Source organism: Chiloscyllium punctatum, chromosome 2, assembly GCF_047496795.1.
Source record: "Chiloscyllium punctatum isolate Juve2018m chromosome 2, sChiPun1.3, whole genome shotgun sequence".
Taxonomy (NCBI): Eukaryota; Metazoa; Chordata; class Chondrichthyes; order Orectolobiformes; family Hemiscylliidae; genus Chiloscyllium; species Chiloscyllium punctatum.
The window spans coordinates 91999214-92023097 of NC_092740.1; the positions used below are offsets into that span (position 1 = coordinate 91999214).

General features: G+C 40.8%; 1 protein-coding gene across 8 annotated transcripts in view; it reads right to left on the bottom strand.

Moving 5' to 3' along the window:
• The window catches only part of LOC140486439 (kinesin-like protein KIF27), a 141969-nt gene that overhangs the window by 27151 nt on the left and 90934 nt on the right, over positions 1–23884 (bottom strand). For 6 of the 8 annotated variants that reach the window (XM_072585619.1, XM_072585585.1, XM_072585591.1 and 3 more), the window contains 4 exons: positions 20120–20296; positions 16063–16278; positions 12748–12954; positions 10884–11082 (listed from right to left, as the gene is read on the bottom strand). In XM_072585619.1, the coding sequence (XP_072441720.1) occupies positions 10884–11082; positions 12748–12954; positions 16063–16278; positions 20120–20296 (799 nt within the window). Of the gene's footprint in view, positions 1–1459; positions 1531–9938; positions 10025–10883; positions 11083–12747; positions 12955–16062; positions 16279–20119; positions 20297–23884 lie in introns of those variants that run through there. The other 2 variants (XM_072585641.1, XM_072585632.1) reach the window with 2 other exon arrangements.

Sequence of the window (23884 nt, forward strand, 5' to 3'; positions counted from 1 at the left end):
TCGGAGATGGTTACAGAGAGTGGTGAACTCGGCCCGGACAATCACAAAAGCCAACCTCCCATCTATAGAATCTATCCACCAGGCCCACTGTCAAGGAAAGGCTGCTAGCATTCTCAAAGATCCATCCCACCTTGGCAATGTTTTTCTACAATCTCTACTATCGGGGAGAAGGTACAGAAGCCTGAACACACGCACCAGCCAGTTTCACAACAGTTTCTACCCCACTGTTAGAATATTGAATGGACTCACAAACTCTTAACATTCGCCTGTACCTGTGTTTTTGGTTTTGCCGCTGTTTACCTGTTATTTACTATCCCTGCTACTTAACTATGTGATCTGCCTGTATTACTCGCAAGACAAAGCTTTTCACTGTGCCTTGGTACACATGACAATAAATTCAATTCAATTCAATTCAGAAAGCCCAGTAATTTCTGACAAATTGGTTGTAGGGGACAAAATGAGGTAGGCAGCATCTCAGTTATGCATCTCCCATATCAACTTCAGTTTGCTTATGAAATTCAACCCCATTAAGTTAACTAGTAATTGAATGTTCCACACTCAGTGCTGCCATACTGAGAAGGCACAGAAGAGTTTATCCAACCTCCCAAAACCATGGACGAACTTTTCACTGTGCCTCAGTACATGTGACAATAAATTCAATCCAATTCAATGACCTTCACCACCCAGAAAGATTAGAGCAGCACCTACATGGGAACACTTATCACCTCCATATTCTATGTGAAGTCATACACCAGTTTAACCATATACTTCTGTTCCTTCACTGCCACTTGATAAACATCCTGGAACTCGGTCACTAACAAGATTATAGCAGTACCTTTATCACAAGATCTTTATTAATTCAAGTTTCTTTGAAAATAAAATCAGTTAAATTGTGAAGCCAGTGGATTGTCATTCTGTGTTTTGTTGATAAGAAAAGCTAATGCTGACAGGTTACAATTGCAAAGCATATTCTAATCTCTCACATCTGGAGATGGAGAAGCACATGAGAAAGAAAGAGAAGACAAAGAAAGAGTCAGAACGTGGAGAAAAACACTAAGATGCAGACAAAGACTGAAATTGTTTTTCTCATCATTCTAAAATTATTTTGCAAGAAAATGACTTCTAAATTCAAACAAAGCCTCTATTTAGTAAACAGGTAAGAAGAGAAGATAATGGGGGTTGGGGAGGTTGGGGAACAGAAAAAAGGATGAAGGAGCCGCTGACCTCTCTATACTGAATTCTTTATTTGTGTGAGTATAACAAGCACAAGTGAGGGGTTAAGAATGAAGGATTTGTCAGGGCAGAATGGGGGAGGGGATAGTAGGTTGATGGGTTGAGCACATAGCTCAATGGAATAAAAAGAATCTGATGGGAGTGAACAGGTTGGTAGAAAGGGAAAGAGTGGAGAAAACACAAATGATTGTAGAAGGGGAAGGAATGGGAACAGAAACAAATTTACCTGCACAGCCTCCACCCCAAATGAAACTTGCAGTCACTGGAGGTACCATTCCCTCCTACACCACTTCCCACCTGAAATAAAGAAAAGGACAAGACCACCAAGATTGAAGATGAAGAAGAGAAATAACAGAGTTAAGGATAAAAAAATTAAAAAGAAAACATAAAGTTGAGACAGTGCAAGAGGCATTTGGATGGGTATATGAATAGGAAGGGTTTGGAGGGATATGGGCCGGGTGCTGGCAGGTGGGACTAGATTGGGTTGGGATATCTGGTCGGCATGGACGGGTTAGACCGGAGGGTCTGTTTCCATGCTGTATATCTTTATGACTCTAAGTGGCATTCATCAAAGATAGTAGAGGCAGGTAAGACAGAGACCTTGGGCTGAATCCTATGATTTTTCTTGGCAAAGTCTGAGTTTATTTGGACTTTGTTTTGTTGTGAGACCTAGTAGGTTTTGTCACCCTATCTTACCAAACTCAATGCTATAATTACCTACACTGTACCTATGGCATCTTTCATGTCCAATTTTCACTCATCTTACCATGCATTTTTCCCACAACTTGCCACTCAGTAAATATTCACCCAAAGACTGACATCTTTGGTGCATCCATTTCAGAAGGATGCTGTGCACCTAGATGAGCACTTACATTCTAAAGTTGCCCTGACCTGTTCAAGGACCGAAGCAAAACATGGTGGAAAATGTGAAGATGGTACTGTGTTTCCCCAACAGAGACCTGGAGGCCCTGGAGGATGGGGCAATGCAAAGGAGAAGAGTCTTTTCCCCAAGTACTGGCAAAGGAGTTCATGCCACCAGTCCATAACCCCCTGGTCCAAGGTCATCAACCAGGTCAATGTCAGCACCAGCATTTGCAGGAATGGCCAGCAATATAGAAAGGTTAGTGACTTACTCCCTTTACCAGACTTCTCTCTGTTTCTTCACACTTATTCTATCTCTGCTATTGCTCTCACCTCTCACCAAGGCTCATGCTCTATCATTCTCACATTGATGACAAAACCTTTCCTCACTCACTCTCGTCTACTCCTAACCTCCCACACAATAAACTTACATACCCTCTGTGCTGTCTCCTCATAAATTCCACACTGGCCCGAAAGTCATGACACAAAGTGTAATCTCATTCAATTCTATTGCTTTTCTTATTACATTGCAAGACCTCCTTTGACAGGACAGAGAGAGGCGGTACAGGTGGATGGATTCTTGCCATTTGACAGGGAGAGAATCCTGGCATTTAGAGGAAAAGAGTGGTGCCACTCCTGACAGGGATGCAGAAACATCCATGTCCTACCAAATGAGTAAGTACTAATCTTCATTCAACTGCAGCTTCACATTAACTGTGCTGTCACTCTCAGTCATTGCATATCACTTCTAACCACTGGCCATGACAACTTCTCTCTCTTGCCTTGCAGGCTCTGCTAGCCTGTCCTCAAGCTCTAAAGAGACACTTTTGGCTCCCCCAGAAGCTCTGTCTTCAACCTCTGAGGACGAGGGGGATGGAAGTCTCAGAAGAAGCATCAGCAAGGCTGACTCCTGCATTCCTCCTCCCAACCCCAGTCCAGATATCGACACCCCAGTGAGAAACATAAACACGTGTGCGTAAACATCTCACTGTGACAGCTCTGCAGCTGGCTGAAGATAAAAGGGCAAGGTGGCTGGCACTCAGAGGGCTGTGGAAAACCAACCATTGGCTGAGCCGCATGCTGAAGAGGAGCCTGTGGTTTACATATTGAGGGACTCCATCCAAATCCATAGGGAGGAGCGGCAGCAGACAGGCAGAATGGGCTGCTATTGCTCTCATGGTTCAGAAGCTGCAGCAATGCAGCAAGTCCTGTGACCATCTGATTGCCTCCCTGAGCAGGTTGGCAAATGCCATGGAGGCAACCAGGTCCAACACATTCTGGAAATACTGGAAAGAATCACAAACCTGCATTCCATCAAGCACATGCTGGTCCTCAGGATAAAGGCTCGGCGACAGTGGGAGTTTGGTATCCTTGACCCCAATCCAGGTGCCCTGTCCTCACAAGACTCTTCTGCACTTTCCATGCAAGACACCGCAGAGGTGGCCTGACTCTCCACCTCCACCATGCCTGCCTCCCTCTGACCCTTCGAAGTTCAAGCTGAGAAGGGTCAACTTGAGTCTGGCAAGAGCCATGGCATCTCTGGGCTGTTCAGACACAAGTGTTCGCTGAGTCTCCTGTTCAAAGCAATGGGCTCCAGAATGGAACTGCAGAACCAGGGACAACACTAAGATATAATGAGAGTAAAAGAAAGAGGAAAGCCCATTGAGGGCACTTTGGTGGCATGATGGAAAAAGACTATTACTTTCAGCATAAACGTTCTTGGCGATAACTCTCATTTGCTTGTAAGTCTCACTGTGTATATGCAAGGCTTGTGAAGATTTGTAGCTCAGGTTGAGGTTTAGGGTATAGGTTTGCTCGCTGAGCTGTAGGTTTGATATCCAGACATTTCATTACCTGGCTAGGTAACATCATCAGTGGCGAACTCCAAGTGAAGCAAAGCTGTTGTCTCCTGCTTTCTATTTATATCTTTCTCCCGGATGGGGTTCCTGGGGTTTGTGGTGATGTCATTTCCTGTTTGTTTTCTGAGGGATTGATCAATGGCATCTAGATCTAGGTGTTTGTTTATGGTGTTGTGGTTGGAGTGCCAAGCCTCTAGGAATTCTCTGGCATGTCTTTGCTTAGCATGGTGGAGGTCCTAGGATAGATGTGTTGTCCCAGTCAAAATGGTGGTTTTTTTTCATCCGTGTGTAGGGCTACGAGGAAGAGAGGGTCATGTCTTTTTGTGGCTAGCTGGTGTTCATGTATCCTGGTGGCTAACTCTCTTCCTGTTTGTCCTACGTAGTGTTTGTGGCAGTCCGTGCATGGAAATTTGTAGATGATGTTGGTTTTGTCCATGGGTTGTACTGGGTCTTTTAAGTTTGTTAGTTTTTGTTTGAGAGTGTTGGTGGGTTTGTGTGCGACTAGGATTCCGAGAGGTTTTAGTAGTCTGGCTGTCATTTCTGAAGCTTCTTTGATGTATGGTAAGGTGGTTAGGGTTTCTGGCTGTGTTTGGTCTGCTTGTCGTGGTTTGTTCTTGAGGAATCTGCGCACTGTATTTTTTGAGTATCCGTTCTTCTTGAATACGTTGTATAGGTGGTTCTCCTCTGTTTTCCGAAGTTCATCTGTGCTGCAGTATGTGGTGGCTCGTTGGAATAGTGTTCTGATACAGCTTCGTTTGTGTGTGTTGGGATGGTTGCTGGTGTAGTTAAGTATTTGGTCAGTGTTCGTCGGTTTTCTGTATATGCAGGTTTGTAGTTCTCCGTTATCCTTTCTTTCGACTGTGACGTCCAGGAATGCAAGTTTGTTGTCAGTTTCTTCCTCCTTGGTGAACTTTATGCCTGTGACGGTGTTATTGATGATGTTAAGTGTCTCTTCTATCTTGTTTCGTTTTGTGATGACAAAGGTGGCATCTACGTAGCGGACCCAGATTTTTGGTTTGATGGTTGGTAGGGCTGTTCTAGTCTTTGCATTACTGCTTCTGCTATGAATCCTGATAGCGGAGATCCCACGGGTGTGCCGTTGGTTTGTTTGTAGACTATGTTGTTGAAAGTGAAGTGGGTGGTGAGGAAGGTCCACTAGCTTCATGATGTTTTCGTTGGTAATGTGATTGATGGTGGTTGGTGTGTGTGTGATGGTCTCTTCTAAAAGTGTGGTAAGTGTTTCCTTTGCCAGGTCGATGTTGATGGAGGTGAACAGTGCTGTTACGTCGAATGAGATTATTGCTTCGACTTCCTCTGTTTTGGTGTTTTTGATGATTTTTAGGAATTCCTGGGTGGAGTGGATGAAGTGCTGTGACTCTTCTACTAGGTATTTCAGCCTTGCGTGTAGTTCTTTGGCCAGTCTGTAAGTTGGTGTTCCGGGTAGTGAGACTATAGGTCTGAGGGGGGCTCCTGGTTTATGGATTTTTGGTAGTCCGTAGAATCGTGGGGTGTTGGTCCCGTCGGGTTTCATTTTCTGGAATTCTATCTTGTTTAATTGTCCGGAATTCTGTAATTTTCTTAGGAGATATGTAATTTTGTTTCCTAGTTGTGTGGTCAGATCTAGCGCCACCTGTTGGTAGGTGTTGGTGTCTGCAAGTAGTGCATTGGTTTTCTCTATGTAGTCCCTTCTGTTCAGGATGACTGTGAAGCGACCTTTGTCTGCAGGTAATATAACGGTGTTTTTGTCTTTTTTGAGGTTTTCTAGGGCTTTCTTTTCTTGTGTGTTGTTTGTTTCCTTCCCTCTTTCAGCTCAGAGTAGGTGCAACTGTCTGTCTGATCGTTTGTTGTGTTTCTTCCGTGAGATTGTTGTCCTTCAATGTGGTTTCTAACCTCTCTCCCTCGTAGCCCTACACACGGATGAAAAAAACCACCATTTCGACTGGGACAACACATCTATCCTGGGACAGGCTAAGCAAAGACATGCCAGAGAATTCCTAGAGGCTTGGCACTCCAACCACAATGCCATAAACAAACATATAGATCTAGATGCCATCTATCAACCCCTCAGAAAACGAACAGGAAATGACATCACTATAAACCCCAGAAACCCCATCCAGGAGAAAGATATATAAATAGAAAGCAGGAGACAACAGCTTCACTTCACTTGGAGGTCGCCACTGATGATGTTAACTAGCCAGGTAATGAAACATCTGGATATCAAACCTACAGCTCAGCGAGCAAACCTACACCCTCACTGTGTATATGCCAAATGCAATTTCACAACATTTGACAGGATTTCATTGTGACAGATGAGTCTCCATGGATGGAGTCTGCACGGAGAGTCAACTGCACCATCCAGAAGCATGGGAGGAAGCGTACACATGGTATTGGGTCATGAAGACACATTTATCCTTCCTCATTTAACAACCCTAATGTTCAGCTTGCTCTGTGCACAAAGGTTCAGACGACAAACAGTTGTCCAGCAATGTCTGTGCTGGCTAGGTTCAATATATAGAGAGGAACCATGCTAGACGATGTGCAAGGAGTAAGCAGCATGTGTGCCACACATTGCATGGGCCTGGTGACTTATGCTCTATCTCATTAAAAGCCCTGAGGCCTTTGTTTACAGCAGCCCCTCTGTCACAGGCTGAGTCACTTAAGTCACCCACTCTGATCACAGCTATTTTTGTCTCCATTGTGCACTTTTGATTTCCAGCATGATGAAAGGTGACAGTGCACATTCCTCTGGTAGTTAGTAGCTCATCCTGTTAAACCCATAGGCTTCAAACTTCCCCAAGCCTCTACCAGTGCGTGCAGTTGCTCATTTTTCCCGCCATACCTGACAAACAAAGTGATTGTGCCAGGTGTGGTCATTCACTGACCCCCTATGTTGAAGTTGGGATGGTCCTGATCATGGACAACGCTCTTCATTCGATGCTTTATCATATACCATTCTTGCAAGCCTGCTGTCCACCCCTTCACTACACTTCTGTGCCCCTGCCCAGACCCTGCAACACCAGAAATCAAGGCTAACTGACCAAGTTAGTCCCACTGCAATGGCTGCAATTGCATCCCTACTACCTTCCCTCTCAATTTCTGTGGACAGACCTGACTGTGGTCCTGACTATGAACGGGCCTTTGACATGACTGAACAGGACCTGGGCAAGACATGTCGAACTCCTGATAGTTGCATTTTTATTGCCCTGACCACATTAGCTCTATGCCCCCAGACCTACTGCTACAAAACTAACAACTGACTCGCTCCTTGGACTGAAGAGACACAGACTTCTTAACTGAACACCCCAACCACACACCTCACTGTGGCCAATTCTCTCAACTGGTATCAGATTGATTGATTCATTCATTGCCATGTGTACTAATGTACAGTGAAAAGCTTTGTTTATGAACAGTACAGGTAGATCATTGTAAGCAAAGATGTACAGATCAGAAGTTGTAAAAAAAAAAGTAGACAGGGCTTAAAGGTTACACTGCACAGGACGAGTGCTAGGTGAGATCAACATTAGCAAGATCAGCATTATTTGAGGTTAGAGAGTCCATTCATCAGTCTAATAATGGCCAGGAAAAAGTTGTTCCTCAACCTTATGGTGCATGTGTTTAGGCTTCTGTATCTTCTAAGCAAAAGTGAGGACTGCAGATGCTGGAGATTAGAGTCAAGATTAGAGTGGTGCTGGAAAAGCACAGCAGGTCAGGCAGCAACTGAGGAGCAGGAAAATCGATGTTTCGAGCAGGAGCCCTTCAGGAGTGGTGATGATGAACGGCTCCTGCCCAAAACATCAATTTTCTTGCTCCTTGGATGCCGACTGACCTACTGCATTTTTCCAGCAGCTCTCTAATCTTCTGTATCTTCTCCCTGATGGAAGAGGTTGTCAGAGATCATTGCTGGGGTGTGATGGGTCTTTGCAGCCTTTCCGCAGGAGCAAGCCATGTAGATGGAGTCCATGGATGGAAGATTGGCTTCCATGATGGTCTACGCTGCATACACTATCTTCTGAAGTTTCTTACCAGGATACAGCAGTTGCCACACCAGGCTGCCCCTGAATGACAGGTGCCTCCAGAATCTTCAATGATTTCTACTTACCTAAAATTTTCAGACATGACTGCCTGCTTGTTCTACATGTGGTCTATTTGCCATGCAAGACGCTGGTGGATGGAGCAGGTATGAGATTGACATAGACACAGTTACCTACAAGAAGATGTCTGCCTCTGACTGAGATTTGCAAGTCAATTCTGTGATAGACCGGTGAGCCTTACGTTGGTGGTGGGCAAGTTGTTGGAGGGAATCCTGAGGGACAGGATGTACATGTATTAGGAAATGCAAGGGCTGATTAGGGATAATCAGCATAGCTTTGTGCGTGGGAAATCATGTCTCACAAACTTGATTGAGCTTTTGGAAATTGTAACAAAAAGGATTGATGAGTGCAGAGCAAGAGACATGATCTAGATGGACTTTACTAAGGCTTTCGACAAGGTTCACCATGGGAGACTGATCAGTAAGGTTAGATCTCATGGGATAGGGGGAGAACTAGCCATTTGGATACAGAACTGGCTCCAAGGTAGAAGACAGAGGGTGGTGGAAGAGGGTTGGTTTTCAGACTGGAAGCCTGTGACCAGTGGAGTGCCACAAGGATAGGTGCTGGGTCCACTACTTTTCGTCATTTATATAAATGATTTGGATATAAGCATTAGAGGTATAGTTAGTAAGTTTGCAGATGACACCAAAATTGGAGGTGTAGTGGACAGCGAAAAAGATGATCTCAGATTACAATGTGATCTTGATCAGATGGGCCAATGGACTAAGGAGTGGCAGATGGAGTTTAATTTAGATAAATGTGAGCTTCTGCGTTTTGGGAAAGCAAATCTGAGCAGGACTTATACACTTAATGGTAAGGTCCTGGGGAGTGTTGCTGAACAAAGAGACATCAGAGTGCAGGTTCATAGCTCCTTGAAAGTAAAGTCACAGGTAGATAAGATAGTGAAGAAGGTGTTTGGTATGCTTTCCTTTATTGGTCAAAGTATTGAGTACAGAAGTTGGGAGATCATGTTGCAACTGTACAGGACATTAGTTAGGCCACTTTTGGGATATTGCTTGCAATTCTGATCTCCTTTTTATTGAAAGGACATTGAAAGGGTTCCGAAAAGATTGACAAGGATGTTGCCAGGGTTGGAGGGTTTGAGTTATAGGGAGAGGTTGAATAGACTGGAGCTGTTTTCCCTGGAGCGTTGGAGGCTGAGGGGTGACCTTATACAGGTTTATAAAATCATAAGGGCATAAATAGGACATAGAGACCAAGTCTATTCCCTGGGGTGGGGGTGTTCACAACTAGAGGGCATAGGTTTAGGGTGAGAGGGGAAAGATATAAGAGACCTAAAGGGCAACGTTTTCATGCAGAGGGTGGTACATGTATGGAATGAGCTGCCAGAGGAAGTGGTAGAGGCTAGTAAGATTGCAACATTTAAAAGGTATCTGGATGGATGTATGAACAGGAAGGGTTTGGAGGGATATGGGCCGGGTGCTGGCAGGTGGGATTAGATTGGATTGGGATATCTGGTCGGCATGAACGAGTTGGACCGAAGGGTCTGTTTCCATACTGTACATTTGTATCAATGATATGACTTTGTTAACTGGCATGGCGATGGAAGGCGGGAATGTTATGAGAATGCAGTTAAGTGCTAAATGAGGCAATACTAAGACAGCAACCGTGCACTCCTGAAATGCAGCCAGGTACAGTCTGTGAGCTGGATGCCTGTCCCTTTCTTTCAATACAAGAAGCCTTTTAATACAAGTTGCTGGTGCGATACAAGTCTGTGCTTCTAGAACACACTGCCGTGAATAGTAGAAGTGCAGGATGGTCATGGTAGGTTGGAAAACTCCAGATGTCAACATCCATGGAGGAGGATTGTGTGCACCTGGTGCCTGTTGACTGTGTCCTGAGATGGTGTTACACAGTTTTCAGCATGGAAATTGTTCAGAACAGACGGTCAGCTGAATCTGTCAAGTACCCACTTTGGTCTCCTTATCACGTTTGCCTGACATCCCGTTTGTTCTATGACTTTGGTAAGATGAAAATTTGAATATTAATAAAGTGAGTTGTAGCATAACAAGGCACTTATCAAGTGTTAATACCTGCCAATTGGCAACTTCCCACTGCCTAGTGATATAATCTCGCCATAATAGTTGTGAAAAACAAAAGGCAGAACAAGATGATTTCAGATCCAAAATGGGCCTCACTATGGTTGTTGCATGAATCTTCCATAAATTGCACCATAGCCTACATTGCTCTGACCCTTATAAAGTTGCGCCCATCATTTTTTAAATTGGGCTGGACATAATTGAAACAACAGTGATAATGAGTCTGAAGTTTGGGCTTTTTAAGGAGCCTAGGATGTGGCATTCTAGCAGTTAATTAGCTGCTGTCACAGCTTGTTAAGGGATGCCATTTGAATGAGGTGGCAGCTCATCAGTGCAAGCAGTGCCAATAAACACAACGTAATGTACAGTTAGTGTTATGTGTGCATTGCGTGTCTGTCTGTAGGATAGCCCACTCACCATTTGTAGTCGGAAAAGGCTCTTAGTTGGCCCCGAACTGTCAAAATTAGGCTCTGGGTTGGAGGGTCATCCTCCATCTTCTTCAGTGCTGGGAGAATTCTATGGTGACAAGAAGATGACAGTCCCACAACCTGCTGCCCTTCTCCAAACTTTTCAGCATCTCTCTGACTCCCAGGCTTCTCCTGAAAGCCCCAAAAAATTCAGCCGTGTTTGTATAATACCCCAGGGAATTGACTATATTGAATATAAGCATGCCTGGAAAATGTGTCAACTCACAGCATAATTGTGTGCTGCCTGCTTACATCTCTGTAACTTATATTGTGAGCATAATGACAATATTTGAATTGCAAAGACCCAAATACCTTGAAAGTACTGTAAGACCAACTGCATCTTCTGTTCATGCTCCTTCTGTTGCATAGTTAGTCGTCTGTCTATCTCCATTGATAAACGTTCCACTGCAGATTCTAATTCATGGACTACATTCTCTTGTTCAGTTACCTTCACAGACATTTCTGCACATTGCACCTGCAAACTGCGTTCAGTCTCACGTAGGCTAACCACCTACCAAAGTTAAAATATTAAAAAAATTAGCATGCACATTTTGAAAACTTATAGTGAATACTGACCAAGGAACTATGTCACCAAAGAACAAATACAACCTGCCTAAAATCTCAAAACTTTAGATATGTTTAATGGACAATTCCTGATTGCCAGAGGAATAATAGAAGTTTTGTACTTTGCTATCATTACTTTCTAACTTCTTTTGTGGCCAAAGCATTTTGCTGTTTTGTCTTCTTGCACTACAATGAAAAAGTAGAGTTACGTTATGGTCTCAGATCCATATTTTAGCCATCTCTTCAGGCACCCCACATTTAATAATTATTTTAACAGGTTAAGCAGGATGTTCGCTTTGTACTTCTGAACCCCTCTGTCAAATTGAAATTTGCATCAGATATCCACGCTGTAGTCATTCATCATAATTTTATCTAGTAGGGCAATTAATGGCTAAAGGATGGGTTCACCATCCAACTCAGGAGTGGCAGGCAAGCTCTTGACACTTGAGGCCATTCAGAGGCTTGTGCAGAGCAGCAGACTGTAATAAGAGAGAGGGTACTTCAAAAATGGAGGCGCACTCTGCAGCTTTTTAAAATTTATAATTGGTTTTGCAGCAGGAGACTACTGTGAGAGGTGGATAGGACAGCCTCTACAGGGCAGTCTGTGGTTGCTACAGCACTCAGCAATGCACAGTGTGGGCCTCAAAACCTGCCTGGAAAGTTGGCCTAAACAAAAACAAAAAACTGTGGATGCTGAAAATCTGAAACAAAAACAGAAATAGCTGGAGGAACTCAGCAGGTCTGCCAACATCTGTGGAGACAAAGCAGTCAATGTCTCGGCTTCAGTAACCCTTCTTCAGTTCTGTGCACTGGACCTGAAATGTTGACTCTGCTTTGTCTCCTCAGATACTGCCAGATTTGCTGAGTTTCTTCAGCTATTTTACGTTTTCACTGGAGCACTGGCCTGCTAGCCTCATGCTGGGAGCTGGCTGCAGGCTACTCAATTAGCCTAGCCGCTTATGGGAAGCTGGAGGCACAGTTACTTTTAGTTGCTACCCGTCTCTGGTTCAGGCAGTAGCAATAATCCAAAACTGCAGTAGTTATTATGAAATAGAGAAATAGAAAGCCATATACACCAGAATCTCAAACAGCAACAAAATGGTGACTTTGCTTTCCCTTGGGAGAGGAATTTGGCTTGTTCACCTGGAAAACTCCCTACTCCTCTGTGAATACTGCCAAATGAGGCTTAACATCCATCTGAAATATGTAAATAGTAGATGGAACCTCAGTTTAATAATCCATCTGCAAGACAACAAGTTACACTTGCATAGTAAATCACCATCTTTTCTCGCTGCTTTGTCTTAATTGCTAGCAACTCAGTACTGTGCAATGTACTATAGGTATAATATAACCACTACTAGTTCAAAAGCTACCAAAATTTAATAAACCACATTTTTAGTTTGAAAAGATATGTCTTGTTAAAATGAAAGAATACATGTCAAGATTACACAATATTGGATTAGATTGATTCCGGTTTTTCATAAACCTACTTTAATTCACATTTTCATTAAAGTATGCAAATTATTACCAATTAAATGCTGTTTTCAATTTAACAAGTTACATTATATACATAAAAAATTATGGAACTGATGTAAGGAACGTATGGCTTTACCTTATTAAAGTATCTGCATAGAAGGACTCTTGTCTCAGCAGCCGATAAAGCACCTAGTCTAAACATTACATTTGCCTCATTTTGGGTAAGGCTACCATCTGAGGCCCTCAATGAATCTTGACGACAATTAATAGTTTCATTTTTGTATTCTATGGCAGCATCCAGAGCTTCAATGCCTTCCTCCAATTGGAAGAGTATCCGCTCTTCCTGAGAAATAAGACAGATGTGATTACTTGTTGAATGTGTCTCAATCCTGCTGTATTACCTTGGTTACTATACCTGAAAGATGAGTGAGAACATTTTTGATAGGAACTTTCAAAAGGAACTGGATATGTACGTTAAAGAAACTGAAGTGTAATAAGCAAAGGAAGAGCAAGAGGATTAACTAGATGGTTCTTTCAAGGAGCAGACACAGGTATGATTATCAAAATATATGATTTGGCAATAATTCTACCTTATCTTTAGTTCATCAATTCAATCCTTTATACACTAAAATGTAATTTAGTTTTCATTTTTACTGTAAATTCATATACAAGTTTTACAAATGCATGCCATTTAAGGTTCTGTATAGGAAACATTTTCAATGTCTAATTTAATTTATTGAGAACTCTTACAATTTTGTGTCATTTAAAATTCTTGACATTGAAGATGATGCAAAGCCAGGTTACTCAACTACAATATTTTTTGCATCTTGCACTGACTGTAACAACAAAATAACTCTGAATATCATGAGATTACAGGGCTCTACTTTGTGGATAGTTCATTTTAATGTTAGAGCGAGCATGTGGGGACATTCCTTCTCATAATACCAAATGCCTCTCATATTAAGCTTAGAAACTTCCAACAAAGTTCAATAGACATTCTGGATACTTCAAAAATATAGTTTTATTCAGACCTAAATTCACATTATAAACATGCTCACAATGTTTATAATAATGTATTTGAATTATTTAGATGATAATTGTGAACTTCATCTATTTCTTCTCACAATATATTATATAGAAAAAGTGCAACAAATAATTTTTAAAATGGTCATATCAGTTTCAGAAACATAAAAAATGATGAGTGGGCTGTATGTTTAAGATTCTTTTTATGAATGCTGGGATTACAGTCTTGATGTGGGTTTTTTTGATGTAGAGTTTTCGTTTTGCTTTCATTTTGGCAATGGCTACCAATAAAGTAACAGTTCTCTGTTACTGACTGATGTTCAAAAAGAGGGTTAAAACTTTTTTCACATCAATCCTATTCAAAATAATCCACAGTTGATTAGCAGAATAATCTATGTTCGGTGAAAAGAATGCATATGTGCCAATGCAAGTGGTAATCAAATTGGAATGTCACCAATATGACTTTGTCAAGAAATGTCTTCATATGATCAGGTTGAGGTTTCCGGCCATTTTTGCTGTCTCCAGTAATTTTCTTCTCAGTATTAAGACTTTGACATACCATGTATCTATAATAACAGTTTTGCAGCTGTACATATTCCCTGGCAATCTTTTCATTCTAGATGCCAGTCCATTGATAACAAACAATGCATTTGTTAAATTGCTGTGCCATAAGTGTAAGCAATGTACAATTATATTTCTATTATTCATGCCAACATAGGGAGTTGTAATGATAATAGAAAAATAGGGACAGAAAGAGGATTTTAAAATGAGGGCTAAATTATGCTGATTCTTCCTGGTCCAATTATTTCTGTACTCTAAAACTGCTTCATTTTAAAGATATACTTGAAAGAAAGAAATACACAGAGCTGAATTTTACCATAGATTAGCTAAGTGTCAATTTTGCAGTTTCATGGAAAGTTTTTCTTCATTTGGTCTCATGAGTTATCTTATGCAATTTTTGGCTACTCACTTTGTTAAGTATGAATCACACTTCATATGCCACTTTTACACTATCTTGTGTTCAGCAGTGGCAAAATGCTTACCAGGGTCAGGGCCTTCTTGCTGCAAGAAGTTTAATGACCTTCTGTGCTCTACATAGATAAGTGTCACCTCTCTCCTCTGCGACTGCACACTCACTTTAACAAACCATTGCACCAACTTCCCACGAAGATTAATGGCCTTTCACTTTCAATACTGAATGCAGCATCTTCCTTCAATGACTCCTTCAATGACTCTAACCCTTCCCCGAACTCCCAACCCTTCCTGCCTTCTGCACTTTCCACTCACTCACTTGAGACAACTCATCATCTTTTCTGACTGATATTGGACCAGCACCTTGAATTGCCATAGTTCCTTTTGACAGTTCATTTCTGCTAAACACAAAAAGTTGCTTAGCTATCTGTGCCACAAGGTACAACAAAGATGTTTTGAATATCCAAGTACCTGAAACATGAGTGAGTACTACAAAAGAAAGATAAGAACCCAGAAATGCACTTCATTCTGAAACAGGGAAAGGGTGCTTGTCCCTGTGCTCAGGTTGGTACTTTGCCAATATTAAACTCCAAACATGTTGGGGAGACAGTTCACAGCATTCCCTCTAATTATCTTTCTAGTTGGGTGACAGTGATTGCTGGAACCAGACATGCTGACCAACTGCCATCCATTGGAACTTTGGAGTGTCTACACATGCATGCATTCACACAGCTCAGAGGAACACTGATAGATGGTTGTTGCTCACGTAGTGTGTCCTGAGCAACGTTCTTTCTAAGCTGCGCAGCTGTTTGTGAGCTTAGCTGCTTCAACACTTTGCGTATGATGTTTTGATTTATAGTTCTGTAAGTTACAGTGTACAGACTTGGAGGTTGACACAGAAGAATGAAATTAGAGAGAATACTGATCTGGAGATGTTGGGGAATTCTACCAAGATGGAAACTCTTATATAAGGAAGACACCTGTGAATTGCAGTTGTCAGTTTCCTGCTCCAATGTTCATGTTGGGAATTGTTGCTGAAGAGTTTCTTTTCACTGAAAATAGCAAACTGCATATAAATGAGATTAAATAAAGTAATAATGCAATACTAATGCTGCAAATAGGCCTCTTTCACAGCTCACTATTGAAATTCTTGTCCCACCTATAAAACATTGGGTGAAAGCTCAGACTTATTTTCCTTGATGTTGAGAATCATATTTTTCTATACTCACCATATTTTACCACCAGACTTACTATTGCCCCCATTATACAAGGCTGGGAATATTATACCTACAGTGTGTTTCAAGATTATAGAATATTAAGGAATTAAGAGGAATTCTTTATGATGTTACGATGTCTGGATCAATTGAAATTTCTAGTGACTTTCACATACACCCTCATTACTTCAGAACTAAGTAATGAACAAGTTTTTAAACAAAAAGAAAAGATATGATTATACCTCAGGTGACAGAACATTTCCAAGCTCTAATTTCTCATCCAGACAGTGTCTTCTTTTCAGCAGTTGAGCTCTTTCCCATTGAAGTACTTGCATCTCTTCTGAAATGGTTTTTCTTTCCTCTGCAGTACTATTCTGAAGTTGAGTGCTTTTGTCTGATAATTCCCTTTCTATTGTGTTTAAACGAATGGATAAATTTAAAATATCTTTGTTCAAAGCCTGAAAAATAAATAATCAATATTGTTATAATTCTAGTTGATGTTATTACTGGACAAAGCAGATCGCAGACTGAAATTTGACTCTGCAGATCTTTTCTTAAAGAGGTAGTCTTACACAACCATGCAATGCAATAGAAGTTTGTTACGCAAAATAAAAGAAAGTAAATCAGAATAAGCCAAGTTATTTATACATAACACAATTTGAATGATTTTGAAATACATAGTTAAAAATACAATCCCATTTAGCTCAATACTATTACATCATGTTACATACTGTGATAAGGAGGGAACATTTGCTTCTCTATCATGTCTAAAATTTCATTCAATTGTTTCTTTTAAGCCCTGGTCTTGAGAATTTGGTAGCCTCAACCTTGAGTATTCACAAAATTGAATTTAGACAGTCTCAACTTTGAATAACCGCTAAAGGTCTGAACCAAACACTTCTGGTCTGGATCTTTCCAACTAAAACCCTTACACTGATATAACCTACTTCTAACTTTTTTCTGAAGTATCTCCTTTCTTCATTATTAATTATTAAACCCTCTCATACACACAGACCAAAACCCACACAATACTACTTCAAAATCTAAACTCTAAAATAAATTATATTAAAATAGATTAAGCCATACAGCTTATACCACAATATTGATTTGTAGAGTTGGGGTCAGGTGTTACTAAAACCCTAATTCATTTTAACCCTAAATATTTCAATGTAAGTGCTTCAAAATTAAAAATGAAAATTATCCAGAACTGATTATTTAATGAATAATTCAATAGTTGTATCAGAACTAGTGCTATATCCAGTCAAGAAACATTCATATTGAAAGATTTTAGCCCAGGTTTTTCAATTAGTGATGATGCAAAATGCTCATTGCTAAACTCAATGAAAGCTGTGCTAACTCAGCATGTGAAAGTTAATGTTACCTTTCTTGATGTGCAATAGCTTGTGGGGTAATTTAGTAAGGACTTCAAGTGTTGGTTGTGCTTCAGTGATGTCATTAAGCTGTCCATTCAGCAAATCACATTAAAGAAGTCTCACAGTCAATCAAGAAATAATAAACACTAAGATTTAAACAACTTAAGAATTTAACAGAGAACAAAATAAAGATGAAACACTCATGAGGCTGAGAAGCTGGAATATGAAAAAAACTTGTGCATTTTAAAAACTTATTTACAAGTTTTTAAAAAATATTGTAATTAATCATAAGAGACATTTAGCAATGTTCCTAAAGTAAACTATTCCAATGTGACAATGGTTGTTCAGCAGTTACTACCTTAAATTTCCATTAAACATACAATTACATCATACTGAACAAGGCTTAACAATGATATGAAAGCAGAAAGGAGTCATCTCCGGATCATTAATTTTTCAATTGTTGGCTATGGAGAGTATTTTTTTCTTCATTAGTGGGTCATGGGCATTGCCAAACCGTAATTGCCACTGAGAAGGTAATGGTGAGCTGCCTTCTTGAACAGGTGCAATTTGCATACTGCAAGTTGACCCACATGTCCTTTGGGGGGAATGCTGGCATTTTGACCCAGCAACAGTGAAGAAATGGCAATATAATTCCAGGTCATAATGGTGAGTGGCTTGCAGGTAGTGGTCCTTCCACGTATCTGCTGCCCTTGTCCTTCTAGATGGAAGTGGTTGTGGGTTTGGGAAATGCTGTTTAAGGATCTTGGCCAATTTCTGTACTGCATCTTATAGTTAGTACACACAGCTGCTAATGAGCACTGGTGGTAGAGGGAGTGGATGCTTGTGGATGTGGTGCTAATCAAGTGGGCTGCTTTGTCCTGGATGGTATCAAGCTTCTTTGAATGTTTTTGAAGCTGCACTCATCCAGCCACATGGGGAGTTTCCATCACTCTTTACATGCCTTGCAGATGGTGCACAGGCTTGGATATTATTCAGATCTTCTTACATTTAAATGCAGATTAAACATTGCTCAATTATCGGTGAACATCCCCACTTTCTGACCTTATGATGAAGAAAGGAAGGACACTGATGAATCAGCTGAGGATGTTTGGGCCTTGGACACTATCATCAGGAACCCCTGCAGAGGGGTTCTGGAACTGAGATTACTAACCCCCAACAATCACAACCATTTTCCTATGTGCCAGGTATGACTCCAATGAGCATGGAGTTTGTCCTCCGATACCCATTGATTCCAGTTTTGCTAGGGCTCCTTGATGCCACACACAAATGTGGCCATGATGTCAAAAGCTGGCACTCTCATCTTGCCTCTGGAATTCAGCTCTTTTGCCCATGTTTGAACTAAGGGTGTTATGAGGTCAGAAGCTGAATGGTCCTGGTGGATCCTGAACTAACACTTGATGGCACTGTTGATGAGACCTTCCATCACTTTACTGATGCTTGAGAGTAGACTAATGTTGCGGTAATTGGCCAAGTTGGATTTGTTGCGTTTTTTGTGTATACAACATATCTGGGCAATTTTCCACATTGTTGGGTAGATGCCAGTGTTGTAACTATACTGCAACAGCCTGGCTAATGGAAAGGCAAGCTTTAGCGCACAAGTCTTCAGTACTATTATCAGAATGTTGTCTGGAGCCCATATCCTTTGAATCCTGTGCCTCCAAGTGTTTCTTGTCATCATGTGGAAGGAATTGATTTGGCAGAAGACTGGTAACTGAGATAGTGGGGACCACCGGATGAGGCCGAGTTGGATCATTCACTCAGCACTCTTGGCTGATGATTGCTGCAAATGTTTCAGGTTTATCTTTTGCATTGATAAGCTGGGCTCTGCCATCACTGAAGGTGGCTATATTTGAAGGAATGTCCTTCTCCAGTGAGTGGTTTAACTGTCCACCACCATTCACAACTGGATGTGGCAGATCCACAAAGCTTAGATCTGATCTGTTGGTTACGGGATAGCTTAGCTCTGTACATCATTTGCTGTTTATGCTGTTGATATCTTTACCAGATTGATACCTAATTCTTCGGTGTGCTATTCTGGATCCTGGCATGCCCTCGAGCACTCTCACTGAACAGGGTTGGACCTCCAGGTTTCATAATAATGGTTGAGTGGTGGATATGCCAGACCATGAGGTTGCAGATTGTGTTGGAGTACATTCTGCTGCTGTTGATGGCCCATAGCACCTCATAGATGTGCAATCTTGAGTTGCTAGATTTGTCTGAAGTCTGTCCCATTTCGCATGGTGATAGTGCTATATGACACAATGGAGGGTATTCTCAATGTGAAGGTGGTCATTCTCACAGCTCGTCACTGAGTAGTAAATGATAGACTGCATCTTAAGAATTTTTACTCTATACTAGGACAACATCCTGAAATTATGATCTAATTCAGAGGTTTAATGATAGTGAATGCTGATAGTTTGCTGTCAAACACACAGCAAGTTGTAGGCCAGTATTTCAAGTTACTAAATGAAGTAAGATAGCTTTTGGCTCCTTTCCAAAATTTTAGGTATCTATTTCCTGATTAAGTGTAGTTAGATAATCCATTTCCAAGCCTTTTCTGGCAGTACGAGAAAGCAAGTTGATAGGACTTACCTACCAACGTCCAAGCTAGGTCGTAGCCTTTGCTTAAGATCACTTCAACAGCATTTCTAAGGTGATTGTGTGCAACTGCAAGGTAACACAGTAATTTGGAACACAAATTTGCTGCCATGTATTATTGGTTTAGTAGCTAACTGGGAAATGTGCACTTGAACATTTTGAATGTTATGAGAGAAGTGTGGTTTTCTGTGGAATAAGCACATCAGGTTAGTCTTCTGCCTGGGAAATCTTGCATGATTTTCCCATCAGCACAGTAGAATGTTGAGACCTTGTAATTCTACAGACAAGTTGAGAAGTGCGTTCTTACCTGACTGGAGCGTAACCGTTTCATTTCCAATTGGTTTTTCTCCTGTAATAGTGCTTCTTTTTTGTCTACAATAACTTCCCTTTTTCTCAAGTCCTCTTCCAACTCAGCTAGAGCTTGTCTTTGCTGCAGAACTTTCTCCACCTCCTCATCCAACCATTTGCGTTGTTCATCAATCCTCTAAAAGTAGATTCAGATGTACACAGGTAACATCAATACCCAAGTAAAATGGGAAACAACAGTGATAAAAATGTAGTCATCTATCTTAATTTATCTGTTCATCAGACATAGGCATTGCTGGCAAGACCAACATTTGATGCTCATTCCTATTTGTCCTCAAGAAAGTGATGAGTTGCCTTCTCAAACAACTGCATTCCATGTGACACTAACATATTGTGGTGGTATACATTTTATACAGCAGAAAATATGTTGACTTTGAGAGAGATGTGTATCATATTATCTAATAGAGAAATAAGAACAAAAAATAGTGGAAAGGCACTTCATATCAATATTTTAAAAGAAAAGCTTGGTTTCTGAGGGAGGAGCTATGATAATTCATTTCATATCTCACGTCACAGAAAATGTAAGACATAACTTAAAAGAAGCAAGTGTAATATTAGAATAAATAGATTGATTCTCACCTGGTGAAAGATACATTTGGTAGATTTGCTGCCTTATAGGTTAGGAGCAGAAGAGCCTGACTGATTTAGTATGGTAGAAAAAAGCCATCTGGTAGTCTTATAAGTGGCTTTTTGTTTAAACAAGATCTAGTGTGTTGCATGATATAAATCAAGCACAAGTTGCATTGGTATGACAGACAATGTTATCAAGACTAGGAGGAACAGCTAGATGTTAGGTGCACCTCCTTTGAGATCCAGAGTTCTTCACCCATCAAATTCCATATCATGTTGGTGTTTAACACACTCTCCTGCATTAACCCTTTCAGAAATCAGCATCTTAGACATCATCTCCCTTCAAAGCTTTTTTTCCCCAATTATTAATACTTAATATTGTTGAAACGGAGGAGACAAGAAAAATAGACTGATAATCAAGCCTCACTATTCCATCAATTGCAATATCAGACAAATGTTTCATTTAATCAATCATCAAGATAACCAACTACTTTCCATTTGTATTCCAGTCCAGAGTAAAAGTGACTTTCACCAGGCATCTTTTAATGAACTCAAAATAATACATCTATTATAACACAAAAAAACCTTATTCTTAAAACAATGTTGCATACTAGTTAATATTCAAGGTATCAACCTTCTTGAACAACTGCATTCCATGTGACATTAACATATTTTGGTGGTATATATTTTATACAGCAGAAGATATGTTGACTTTGAGAGAGATGTGTATCATATTATCTAATAGAGAAATAAGAACAAAAAATGGTGGAAAGGCACAGCAGATCAATATCTTAAAAGAAAATGTTGGTTTCTGAGGGAGGAGCTATGATAATTAATTTAATATCTGGATTAGAAATTAGAACTATATTCCCTAATTCCCAAATACAGACACCTTAACACAACACATAAGACAAGTCTCTGTAGGATTACATTTTTTGTTTAAAAAAGCACAAAAGAAAAATATCCCTGTTAGCCATGCATCTGAAAACAAAGGATGAAAACAAACAAATAAGAAGCTGGAGTCCGCTATTCACCTCCTTCAGCTTGCTCCACTATTCCATAAGATCATGGCTGATCAGACTGTAATCTCAAATTTGTATTTGCACCTACATCTGATAACCTTTCACACACTTGCACAAGAATCTATCCACTTTCACCACATTTTCAGAAAAGAAACAGACTGAATTTGTGACTACTTCTCTCAGTCCACTAGGGTTTCTTGTCAATGAAATTGAACATCTGACAGCTTCAGAGTGATGGAAGAACTTCATTTCAGATTGACATCAAGCTGGACCTGAGACTTTGGAAAGTAGCCACAGATAAGCTTTTCAGGGTTTGTAAGGTAGGCAGAAATAGAGATCCTTGGAAGTTTTATCAGGTTCCCAAGAATTTCTACTGAGAAAAGGCTGGGAAGTAATGGTGGCAGTTTGGAGGTGGAGCAGGGGTGAGGTGGTGAGATTTGCAGCTCTTGGGGTTTTCTTCCATATGATTAGTTAGGTTCTGTACATAGTTTGGAAATAGTACTATACCTTAAGAAGTTTTCTATCCAGGTTGAACTGTGTTCCATTTGGCCCATTTCTGAAGTTAAATTTTCCAGAAAATACTATTTCTGCTGTAATGCCTTCTTAATGTAATTTTTTTTAACTTAATGGCTTTCAATTTTGTTGTATGTCAATGTGACGTTATTGTCCTTGTTTTAAAGGATTTAAATTCTGTAAGTCTAATGCTAAATGAAGGGATATTTTCACATTTATTTACCTACCACCATGACTGGCCTCCGTGGAGCCAAAGAACTGATCGTAGCCTGATCCCTGAAACACAGAGGCATAGTCCCCCTGAGCACAGTTACATCATGAAATGCGTTCCTGACCCTGTGTGGTACCTGAGGCAGACATACAGTCTTAGATGCTGGTGTGTCCTGCAAGACAAGTCTGCCCTTACAGGGTGCAATGCCAGTGCATTGGAAGGTGCCAGGATGTTGGTGATAGTCCCTTGAAAGTCAAGTGCCAGATTCCTGGTCCATGCAGTACATGTGTAGCAGATGCTCATGGATCATGCTCTGCTCTGCAGTTTGGTAGCGTGCAAGATGGTAGCCATTTGGAGGAAGGAGCAAGTAAACCTGTCAAACACCTGCTCCGGTTTCCGTATAGTTTTCCTGTCAGCTCATTTGTTTGGCAAGATCACAGTCTATAATGTGATGGAATATTAACAATGTGTTTAACAAGCAATAATGGTCCTCAGTTGGAACGCATCACTGCCTAGTTAAAATCTCACTACATCACTCAAGTAAAAAATACAAGATACAACCAGATGACCTTGAGACTGAGATGGGCTTCACCAAACACATTGCCCAATTCTGCCATATATCTGGCCAGAACCCACATTGCCCAGAATCTGATAAGATTCTGCCTATAGAGACAAAGGTTAAACTGAAGAAGAAAAAAAAGTGTGTTTTAATTAGATTAGATTAGATTAGATTAGATTACTTACAGTGTGGAAACAGGCCCTTCGGCCCAACAAGTCCACACCGACCTGCCGAAGCGCAACCCACCCATACCCCTACATTTACCCCTTACCTAACACTACGGGCAATTTAGCATGGCCAATTCACCTGACCTGCACATCTTTGGACTATGGGAGGAAACTGGAGCACCCGGAGGAAACCCACGCAGACACGGGAGAACGTGCAAACTCCACACAGTCAGTCGCCTGAGGCAGGAATTGAACCCGGGTCTCTGGCGCTGTGATGTCAGGTGGATAAGATATCCCCAAACTAAATTGAACAATGAAAGTTCAGAAGGGAATTGAAAAATAAGATAAGCAAATAGTATGAAAGAGACAAGCAACTAACAGAAGAGGAAATCCCCAAATCTTCTCTCGGCATGTCATGTATGTAAAAAGTGTAGTGTAACAAGTATAGTGAAAGATAGAATGAGGCCAATTGAGAACCAAAAAGGAGATTTATGCATAGCAGCAGGAGACATAACGGAGATATTAATTGAATACCTTGCATACTGCCCAAATGATGGTGAGAAACCATGTAATTCAGTCACTTAAAGAGTTTAAAATTGACAAGTTATTGGTGAAGCATTGGGACCAGATGAGACTTATGCAAGCACAAGGAGGCAAATGGTAA